The sequence below is a fragment of the Rhagoletis pomonella genome, unplaced genomic scaffold (genome assembly GCF_013731165.1).
Source record: "Rhagoletis pomonella isolate Grant_MI unplaced genomic scaffold, Rhpom_1.0 Rhpom_scaffold_00007, whole genome shotgun sequence".
Classification (NCBI taxonomy): Eukaryota; Metazoa; Arthropoda; class Insecta; order Diptera; family Tephritidae; genus Rhagoletis; species Rhagoletis pomonella.
In genome coordinates, this window is record NW_023458561.1 from 59,448,159 (window position 1) to 59,460,234 (window position 12,076).

General features: G+C 35.8%; 1 protein-coding gene across 1 annotated transcript in view; it reads right to left on the reverse strand.

Annotated features, from left to right (window-relative positions):
- LOC118743198 (GTP-binding protein RAD) overlaps positions 1 to 12,076 on the reverse strand; it is a gene marked incomplete in the record, with an annotated part of 111,626 nt that overhangs the window by 13,686 nt on the left and 85,864 nt on the right. Inside the window, 2 exon segments of the mRNA XM_036475750.1 lie at positions 76 to 164; positions 2,759 to 3,026. Coding sequence (XP_036331643.1) covers positions 76 to 164; positions 2,759 to 3,026 — 357 coding nt within the window.

A 12,076-nucleotide genomic window follows, 5' to 3' on the forward strand; every position in this document is an offset into this window, starting at 1 on the left:
TTTTTTTTTGCTCTCAATCCTTTATTTTCAACATTCCACTCAATTAGCTTATTGCTGCTGCGCCATTACACTTACCTTGTTATCCTGCTGGCCCGTCGAGAACTTCAATTCCGATTCGATGCCATTTAGAATTATTGAAATATTCTGCTCCGCCACGTCACATTCTGGAAAAGACGGAAAAATGTAACAAGAAGAAAAAGGCAAATGGTGCAAAAGTTAGTGAATTTATTTTTAGAAATGATGGAAAAAAAGTGTACAAAGCAAATGGTGTGAAAAAGTCACTTGTCCTCGCAGACTGTGTGTGACATTTCAAGATTGTACAACGAAATTTAATGGGTTTGTTTAGTGCAAAAAAGCATTAATAGCAAAAAAAAAAACATCCTTATTGCATTGACAATGAGCTGGCAGACATTAAAAGAGACGAGAAAATTAACTGTTCGGGCAGTCCCCGTCGCCGCTGCCGATCACTGCCGCAACGCGACAAATTGTGTATATAAATCTTGCGGTTGTAATTTGGAATTGAAAAACTGATTGTTGCAGTTGGTAATTTATAGGAAAATATGCACATTTGTATGTATGTATGTATGTATGTATGTATGTATTTTTCAAGGGTGTTCGCGGCGTACGCCCACGCGCTATCACCAACTACAGCTGAATCGGCGGCATTTGAGGAGAAACCACTGACACAAATGAGTGGACTGCGTTTGGCCACTGAACACACACACACACACACACACACACATGTATTTATTAAAAATTAAATAAGCTCAACCGCACAACACTCACTGCAAATAACGCCTCGCCCAGCAGCGACAACAGCAACGGCCAATCACACACCACGGCGTATGAGTGACAATTTAATCAAATTATTTTTGCGTGCGAATGCAATGTACGCGCGTTTTCGCACATACATATGTTGCACACATAATTTTAAAATATGCAAACATATTTGATTTAATTTCGAGTTAAAGTGGACAAATCGTTTGCGCGAGTGGCATTTCGTGCTCGTAGCCAAGGCATTGCAGCGTGCGGTATTGTGACGCAACTGGACAACATATCGTTGTGCATTTGCGATTGCAACAGGTGTTCAGTGAAATTATTTTTAATTTTTATTGGTGTGAAAATTTGCCGCCACAAAGTGAACGCAGTGTATGGCATTAGATTCCTTAGGTAATAAAGTTTTCGTTTCGTTTTAATAAAATTTAAATTGAATGCAATTTTAATTGCGACTAGAAGTAAATTTGATAGGGTCGATGCTTTTTTACATTCTCGTTACGCATATTCGGGCTCTATGTAAAATTAAAAATCTAAATAAATACGCAAGTAATCAAATATGGGATTAAATTTTGTCTATAAGCAAGCCTTCGCAAGGTGAGGTAACGGTGGCTGAAGCCTGTACTACCGACAGGGATCCACACTTAGACCGATATGGCTCATTTTGATGCATTTTGATCGAGCTCATATTCTGTTCACTCACTTCTCAGGTGGTGGAACCAGTTTGTTTTCTTTACGAAGCGTTGAAGACTGAGGATATCCACAGAGTCAAGAACAGCCAAGTATTGCCATTTTCCCAACTAATTTATTGAAAATCTTCACAAATTCCAAATTCGATTGCTCCTTCGAAGAGTTGCTCTTGCTTTTAGGGATCTAATCGCAGATTGACTGTCAGAGTAGTTGGTGGTAGACTGTCTGACTGGTTGCGGTACAACTGAGCCAGATGGCGGCTTCCTTTAGAGCTGTTGATTCGGCCTCAAAGATGCTGTAATCGTCGAAAAGCCGTAGTTTGGTGTTTAGGGAGAGCACTTTCGAATGCTTCCCAACCTTAATGTTCAGTTTTAAGCCAATTTTAAAAGTGGTGGTAGAGCTTGGTGGACCCAGGTCTTTGGGGTCTTAATATTCGTTTCTCTCAATAGATTTCGAACAGAAACCCCGTTTTCAAAGCAAAACAAGAGACTGGCGTAATCCAGACCGGGTATAGTTTTTGAATTAGTGTCCAGAATTTTCGAGGGACCGAACCTGAGATCTCTTCAGGTGCATTTGAGCTGCAGAGATTTTGCTCTGCAATCGTGGATGCTATATAAAACCCTTCATACACCATCTAATGGGATCTTATCAGTGTAACTTTAGGCCTAGAAAATTTACCATTGATTGCAGAAAGCATTCACATTTTTCGCTGACTATATACCGCTACGTAAGTAAATAGCGGATTGGAAATGACCCTCCGCGCCCTTCGACACCAAAAGAGGTTTTAGACAAACAAGACTCTCGTGCGAGTTCGTCAAATTGATGTTGGAAAGCGTAATCATATACAGCTGCTTTTGTAAGCAGATAATGTTGATACCGTTGGTCTTAGTACCAGGGCTGATAGAACATTATTTATTAGAAAGAGGCGAAACAGGTTGGTCAGGCTGTGATCGAGGTCAATACAAACTACCTCCCGGAAACCCACAAAGAGTCTTCGCGTATTGGGACATACGTCACTGTTGACAGTTATAACTTTGAAGAAGGGGAGGGCTTTATCTACCGAGGACCCAGGACCCTATGTACATAAGTTAAATTCATCTCCCTTTTATACTTAACTTTTCTCTATTTCAATCCTCGTGCGTCTTTTAAATCATAAATCGTCCAAAACAAGCAACACATTTATTCTCTTCTAAATCAACATTTTTTTTCTTAATGTTTTATTCTAATTTTTTTCTCTCACTATGAAATTATTTATCTATTCTTCACTTTTTCCATATTCCTTTCTTCCACTCACCTGGTCCATCGTACGCATTAATACAGTCGGACGTCCGGAATTGCTGTATTAACGCTTGTTTACCCACACCAGGCGCACCGAGCATATCGACACGAAACACCTCGACTGGCTGCTGCTGTTGTGGTTCCTCCTGTGCACTCAAATAATCGCCATTAATGCCGCCACCAACACTGCCGCTAATGCCAACACCACCAGCGCCAGAACGCGGATGGATTGGACTTATGGGCGCCAAACTGTTGCTACGCGAGCGACGACGTCGAAACGAATCACCGCGGTTGATGACGCCTGTGTGCGTAAAGCGTTCAGGTGTGTGTTTGTGTGTGCGTATGGTGTGATCGGTGAAATAACATGAAAAGAGAAGAAAGGTGCAGACAAAAAAGGATTAGTGTTAGGCAAAAAGATAATTTGAATTATGAGTGTAAAGCTATTTTTGCGGCTGCTACGTAAATATCTGAAGCTGAGTATTTTTTTCAACGATTTTCTTGAAACTTTATTGTGCAGCAGCAACTTGCAGTAGCATATTTTCAATTTGTAGGCAATTAAAGTTGAAATTGAATTGGAAGTGAATTCAAATGGATTCAGGCGGTATTGTGGCACTCATTCAGTGATACCAAGGAGTGGGTAAAGAATTTGTGAAAACTTTTACAGCAGCGGGACTGTTTCAAGACTTTCTTGGGATTTGATAACAATAAGAGGTAATTTTATTCAGTTGCATGAAGCTTAATTTAATAACGAAAATCACACAAACAAAATTTTTTTAAATTATTGTTTTCTAAAAATTTTCCCTACATGCATATACGTAAATAAATTTTGTATTATAAAGGGAAGTACTTTTGAATTTCGAATATACCAATTACGCTACTGCAGTAAAAAACAGGGACCGAGAACAAAAATTATGATCGAAACTCAATGTCGTTCTCGTAGTTTTGTGCCTAAGAAACCAAAACCAAAATAAGAACAAAACTGCCGAGAAGGTTCTCAATGGGAACTATATAAGAAAACAATACTTTCGGGAATATTTTTAAGAAAAAATTTCAAACAAAACAAAACAAACAAACAAACAAAAGTTTCCGGAACATTTTGGCAAAGCAACCGGGGGAAAAATGTATAAGGAACTTTCTCTCGGAGAACAATTTGGGAACTAAAGTCTGAGAAACTTTCTGAAAGAGAACGAAACGGGAGCAAATTTTCTCTGAACTGTTCGCGAATAATGGAAGCGAGAAGAAAAATTTTCACATAGCGTTCATTAGTTTTAATTGTTTGAATACTAAACTAAATGCACAGCTCATTCTAATGACAAACGATCTGGAAGTTGAAATGATCCAGATTTCTTCTGGCTTAAAATTAACGATCGCGGTTCTCGTTGATACCATTTTCCATCTCAGTACGCATACGTCCCTGTACTCAAAACTTTTGTTCTCGATTTGTTCTTCTTATTTGATCCTCCTTGACAACGTTTTCGAGAATTTCGTTCGCATTTTGTTCTTTACGGAAACGTTTCCAAACCTTTTGTTGTCAATACTTTCGTTCCAGTTTGGCCCTTTTGTAGCAACATTTATACTCTCAACGTACTCAGTTTTGAAAACTTGTTTGAAATTTTGCAAGTAAATACCCCATAAAGTATCTTTTGATACCAAGTATTTTTTACTTTATACTTCGGTATCGTAAATGAAAATATATTAGAAAAATTACCTGATATGGAAAAACGGTATACAGATTCTACTCCCAAAATTAAGTTTACATGTCTCGGTGTTTTTTATGTCATCTTAGTGTTCCTACCGTGAAATCAATACATATGGCTTAGCATAGGTTGGTCCGAACTTCATAAAATCAATATAAATTGATAGCTAGCAAGATTCGAGTAAAGAGAAATTTTTGGCAGAAAAGGCCACATTTCAAATGCACATTTTCTAAATACATCTCGATTATGTCAGACAGTTAGGCCGTTTTACTAGCACTGAAGCCATACATGCCGATTGCCTTAGCCCTCAAGAACCAATAATACGGTACTATTTACTCGGCGGAGTACTAAGGCATGGGGACATCATGACTAAGAAAGGGCAACCCGCCTAGAAAAAAAAAACACAGAAGTACCATAGTATTATAGGGCCAGTAACTATTTTGTCGGCTAACCAAAGCACATAGTTGTCAGGAAGAAGGAAACAAGCCAAGCAGTTTATCTTCCAAACTAAAAAGGCTAGGATCCCTAAAATCTCACTGGGTATTTATCAGGGCAATGCTCTGTTCGTTATCTCCTCAGTAGGATCTTTTTTGAGTAATATCCAGAATTAATAGCCTTCGCTATATAACTAATTAATTATATTAAAGAATCTGGTTGTATTGTTTCACTTTATTCAAAACAAATTTTAGTTGGAAGTCATTAATAAATCAACGGTGTAATAAGAAACCAACATGGCGTATGAGCAACGTTACATAGAAAGAAAAAATTGTCCAAACGCTTTAAACCACACCAACTGTATAAAAGCCCTCATATTCTTCTTACTTTTAATTTGCTCTGTACCCCTCTGGCTGAGTCCAATAAAGCCTCTCATCCTCCCCTTTAAATGAATCCATTGCGTATCTTTATATTTTCTGCAAAAAAAAACTAATCCATTCACTGCAAAGGATTTTAGCAAAAATTTAACTAAGCTGCAAGTACTGACCTTGCCTATCCAGAAATAAGTAATTCATGGTTTTCAGATATCGATTTTCTAATACTCACAACAAAAGCTCATAGCGGGCACAGTTTTGTTTGGACGCGAGCTGATATGTTTTTGAGTAAACAGCAATATGAGGAAAAACCTGTACTATTTGTTCGTGTTAGCGTTGAAAATCCCGATGGTTTTTAGTGAAACTTTGAAATTAATAAAACATAAAAAATAAAGATATAAAAAAAAATTAAAAATTAAATAAAAACTGGAAAACTAAAGAAAAAGTAAAAATAAGAAGACATAAAAACTTAAAAAATGTCAAAAGTTAATATTAAAATATAATAAACACGAAATAATTTAAGATAAAATTAAACAATTTAAAAAATACAAAAAATTAAAATGCACAACAAAAATATAAAAAAAAATAATATAGCAAAATAAAATAAAACTAAAATACATATAAAAAAAGATTGAAATATAATAAAAATTAAATAATTTAAAATAATATACAATTAAATTAAACAATATAAAAATTAAACGTTTCAGCACTTGTTTGACAATATCTGTCATGCACCATATCCAGATTTTTTAAATTTAACAAAAACTTGACGCAGGAAACGCCATTTATATGTAACACATATTAAGGCTTCAAAATTATTTCATAGAATTCTTTGCTGAAAGAAACCCAAAGTTTCGGGATTATTTTACACTATACCGAACTCAAAAAATTCAGTTTGAACTCTCACTTAACATCACTAGCACGAGTGCAATCAGTCATTTGGTCAACATGCCAAGGGGGGTGAGACCGCAAAAAACCCCACATAAAAATGAAAACGCTGAATTGGCTGGTTTTAATTTTTCTAAAAGCCGCTTGTGATTACTACGACAAAAAAACAATGTCGTAAGATAAAGCAGCCAATTCATGTCTTCGTTGTTGTCGTCACTGGGTCGGCGTGAGTGTGGTGGCATACATTTGTGTGAACCTGTGGGTGTTATTTGTTTGTTTTGGTGCATATTTTTGAATGGCAAACACATTTTCGCCGAATTCTTTATTTGCAGGACCTTTATTAGAGATATTTGAACGAATTTTTGTTCAATGCCTTCAATGTCAATGAGAAAAAACGTATGTTAAAGGAGATAATTAAAATGTGAAGCAATGCGGTAATTACTTGCTCAGTTTGTATTGCAAGACCAGCACACAAAAATACAAAATTACAGCAGTAAGTACTAAACGTTGTCATTACCTTTAGTCAAGGAAAAAAAGGTGCATGCATACGTTTCTAGGGTTGCTTCTAAAGAAAATCCAAAACCATTTATAGCCGCTTTTGAATTTATAGCCGCTTTTAAATCGTTAATTTCTTTAGTGTCACCGCTGACTGTTAATTGGCTTATTAAATACTAGAAATGAAACGATACCATGCAGTTAACGATACTTTTACTTGGAAGCAATATCGAAAGAAAGTATCGAACCGGAAAAGTAGCGCATCTAAAGTATCGATACCTACTCATAACGATACTTTGGGCTATTAAGGTATTCCTAATGAATTAAATAAATTAAATTTTGTTTTTTTTTCTATCATAAGTGGGAATGCTAAACTCCAAAACTATGGCCCGTAGTTATAGTCGAAAGTTAAATCCTCTTCTAGTTAAAATTAATCTTTAAGTTTAGAGCAGGCTTTAAGTTCTAGTCAGTTATAGACATGTTAGAGGCAGGCTTTTGCTAGATTGACACAAAACAGCATTAGGAAAACTTTGTTATTTTAGCAAGTTCGCCCTGTGTCAACTGACTTTTATAAATAATTTTGAAAATGGCGCAGCAAACTGTAAGTAAATAACAAATTTTTGTAAAATATAATTTATTAACGTAAATAATTTAATTTTTATAGGAAGTGCAAAGAATTCGTGAAGTTAATTGGACTGCTGCTGAAAAGACCTACTTACGGTCCTCCTCTTTCATTTGAAAAGGATCTTGGCGTTCCTTGTATGTTTTCCTATTTCTGGTTGCGATTGTATCATCCAAAATCGCAAAATCTCGAAATATCCTTTGATTGGGAAGCATATTCTTCAAATTAAGACCACTTTTGTATTTCCTCCGCAAATTTTGACAGTAAAACGTCTACTTAGAGTGCGCTTTTAAGATTTTAAAACCTCGTCAACCTGATTTTAAATTTAAAACATCCTTTTAAAGTTAAAAGGTCTTTTAAGTTGCCTATGACAGTGTTAAAAGAGTGTTTATCTTAATGTACAGTTTTAAATGTTAAAACCTGCCTCTAACTTGTCTATAACTACGGGCCTATATGTTTAATGCAGAATGGTATTTAATATAGGCAATTCATTGGAAAAAATTACAAGAAATTAATCTCCTTTAAGAAAAAAATTGCTCATAAAATATTTCTGAGAAAATGTCTTCTTTTGTTTTACTTCCTCGGAATAGAAGTCTTTAGTGTAGTGGAAATATAATATTATGTACAAAAATTATGAGTTGACTGCGGCTTTTTAAGCAGAAAACGAAGCTTAACAATATGTCCCATTTAACTATAAACAAAATAAATAAATTTGCATAAATTTTTGTATAAATTTTGTTTATAGCTATGGGGCACATATTTTTAGGCGTTAAACGCGTAGAATTTCTCAGTGAACTCCTGTACTGAATATTCATTTAGTAACAGTTGGACCGTGTATACGTCGCATTACATCGATTTTGGTGAGGCAATTGAAGCTTGTATTCTTTCCACTATATCGACTTTATCGTATTCTCGTGGTTTTTGCTGGCAATTAAGCAGCCATAAAGAAAAGGCGCTTCATATTCGAAATAACAGTGGAGAAAAAATTGCCTTAGTATCGGGTTTCGACACAAGTATTTATTTTTCGATACCTACTCAGTACTTGATTCAAAAGTATCGATACCAAAATTATCGGCTATTCTATAGTATCGAAAAGTATCGAGCATGTACTTGTATGCACTCATATCGTTTCATCCCTACTTATTAAAATGTTTACATAAATCTGTTATATTTCTCTTTGCCTTAAGAATAAGAAAATGCCACTTTGCTTCAAATATACATTAAATCCATTACCATATTCATGAGACAGCCTGCCTATTTCGTTTGCTAAAAATAAAAATATTTAGTAAAATGAAAATTTACAAAAAAAAAAAAAGAGGAGCACTCACTCATCCTTCTTACTCACGAAACAATATGCATGAAGTATGCATTTTTATTGTAAATTAATGCTGAGTGAAATGCAAATAATTCCATGCATATTTGGCAAAACGTAGGCTATACCAGCCGACTGACTAACTAATGGCAAAGAGCCAGCATCGCCTTCTGGCACAGACAGGTCGAGATGTAAACGTGTAAATAGATATGTTGTACGTAGTATCTAGTGCATACATACATATGTATGTATGTATTTATATAAATGCATATCTCCTCGTACGTGTGTATGTTTATGAATTTATCTTTTGGTAAATGTCAGTTTATATGAATGACTGCAGCCTAGGTATTGTACTTTAGGGGGGTTCTTATTTCTAAATTGTTTTGATTTATTGATTGAAGAAAAGCACCAGTTTTAGGTCTAATACTTCACTAAATAACGTAGACGGGTACTGAGGTAGACGAGGGATTTCAGTCATTTTCAACATCACTACTGTGGATCTTCTAGCCTAGAAGACACTACGCTTGAATGTCTGTATGAAATAGGGCAGAATGTTCAGAGCTATTGGGGAGGATTGTATTCTACGCTTTGCGACAACAGCAGCTGAGCCCTGTATTCAGCTCAGTTGTTGAACGAGTCGTTAGTAAAGGCTGGTCGCCAGATTAGAATTCGATGTCAATGTAGGGATTGGACTATAGCCGAGCTAAGCCGGTGTATACTCATTGGATTTAATACCCATTTAATGCCCAGCAATATTTTAGCTGTATAGAGGGCCACCGACGTCTTTCTTGCCTTTCTTCTCATTGTTCAGTCTCCAATAACGTTTGGGAAAAAATTGCCATCGTTTTCCGTTTGGCGGGACCTCCTTACATTTCTCAGTTTGTTTTATGGAAGTCTCAGGCTGGTTAGATTTGCTTCCATTTAGCCGGCCGCCTGCTGTCTGTAAATTATGCTATTTTCGTCTACAGCGAAGGCTTAAAAATGGAAAAAGGAGTAGGCGCGGGTCAGTACTCTAAGGACACCACTGTATTAGTTGGCAGCCAGGCGGCATTGAAAACATTAAGTTTCAAGGTGACTGAGTCACGACAAAAGCTTTCTCTGTTGGGTTTCTGGACATAGAAATATCGAAGAGAAAGAAGTAGCCGATAACATGACTAGACACGGCTCGGAAATATAAATTAGCGAAGCGAAAATCTCCCTACTACCATCTATTTATGTTCTACTAAGAAGGGTTGAAGTATACACCACATCCGTAACTAGTAACCTATGGATTAATCGGGATGGGTGTGAGATCTCTAGGTCATTATCATCGAGACTTGTAAAGAGTCGTAATGAAGAATTATTGACGCTAAACCAATCTGCAGTAAGCGCTCTTAACGGCGTGATTACAAGGCACTGTGCCAAAGCACCAATGCTCCATTGATGGCGTATACCAACCGTGTCAGTATGAGGAAGAAGAGGAACTGATTCACCACTTAGTACGCCAATACCCAGCTCTCCAGACATGACAGCTCAAGCACTTGGGATCACGATTTTTTCAATAGTTTGGAGGGACATAGTGGAAGTAGTTTAGCGGAGTTGAAAATATTGGAGATGCACAGCTTCATCCGGAATAGTAAATGGTTTAGCAGACACTATACTATACCTCCTCCTGGCACTCATAGAGGGCATTGACACTAGGTACGTCTGCCTAAGAGTGGAAGTAAGAGTCACTCGTACGCGTCTTCCTAACCTAACCTAATCTAGCCGGCTTAGTTTGATTTAGGTTTCACTGTAGTGTAGATGCATTATTTGCTACTTACCGAAGTTTTTAAAACTTATCAAATATAAATCCCTGAAATGTATGCAATTCAAGCTAAAAATGGCATTAAAAGTAATGGTTTACATTCTACTTTTACTCGGCATGTTTACACTCCACTCTAATCATGTTGTACCGTCTCTCCCTTTAGGCCACTCCACATATTAAACTAATTTTTTCATGTACAATAATTGGGTTCGCATACATACATACTTACTTCGCCAGTTGGGAATCCCTTTACAAACATACAATGGACATGAACATACATACATACATATGCACTAACATATCACTTTAGCTATTTTTGTTTGCCCTAAAGCCGCGAGCAGCAGTTGGAAAAGTTAGTGTCTTTTGTGGGTAGTTAGGTGTGTCGCCGCTTACATACATACATACATATGACAATTTGGCTATTTTATATTTTGCCGTTCTGGCGGCAATTGTGCTGCAAAAATTGCACCCAAGAGAAATGACAGTTATTTCTGCGTTGTGTGGATAAACGGAAGTAATTTTTATTTATTTATATTTTTTTTTTGTTTTTAATTTTCTTTTGCATTATTTTTGCTGCACTTGCAGCAATTTACATATTTATTGCGCTTAATCTATGTGTCACTACTTTGGTTTGGATGGAGATTTTCACGTTGCCTTGTTGGGTTATAAATTTAATGAGATTTTTGTTGTTAGTTTAAATAATGTTAGCGAAGAGAGCGTGAAGGATGTCCTATCATTAGGGGCATGTGTAGAGATTTCGTTATTAACTACTCAAAAACGTATCAATCAATATGAGTTTAGTGATTAATTTATTTCAACTTATTCAAGGCAAGATTAAAAAAAGAGTATTAACAAAGAAATGACTAGTTTATTCATTGAATAATGATCTACTTTTAGAAAAGTTGAGTGCACCGGGAAAGAAGGCTCGTCCCTCGACAACTTTATCATCTTAAGATTGTTACAACTGAACACAGTCTTATGGTTTCTAACTTTGATATGATTGGCTTTATCCGAAATATTTCTTTGGCAAAGTTCATCAGAATTTCTAAGGGCTTAACTTTTGTCAACATATCAAACTCCAGAAAATAGGTCTTGGACACCTTTTGGTGGTAAATCCAAGAGCAGTACTATAGTAATTAAAAAGCACAGACCCCACTATTTCTAGGATTTTGGGGTCACTGAAATCGATTATGATCATAAAAATAATTTCAATAAATCATTTCCTACCACACTCTTACAACTCTCTGAGATGTATGTGTATGCAATAGACTACCGAAAATGAATTAGATTGTCCTGAATACTCTCATAAATAAATACCCAGTAAATTTTTTACTTAGTATTTAGTAAATGCAATTTGGCCTATAACCGCGAGTTCCATACCAAAATGTTTGACTAATAAATTTACAAAATTATCTTGAATTATTTTCCAAAGTAAATACTGAAAAATATTATAAACAAAATTTATTTTAGATTGCCAATTTAGTGGTTTCGTTCATGTACATGCACTGGTGTATATATTCCAAAAAGAGAGAAATGACCTACACTGCTTTAGTCTGCGCATTTCTTTTTCCTCTTACCAAAATAGTATATATTTCGTAATTTCATTCCTGTTTACACCAATTAAGTTGTTGGTTGCCACATAAAAATACCTCATCATATTCCAATTAATTGAACGATTACATTAATTAATGAACAAAGCGTATGCAAATGTTTACATTGCGGATA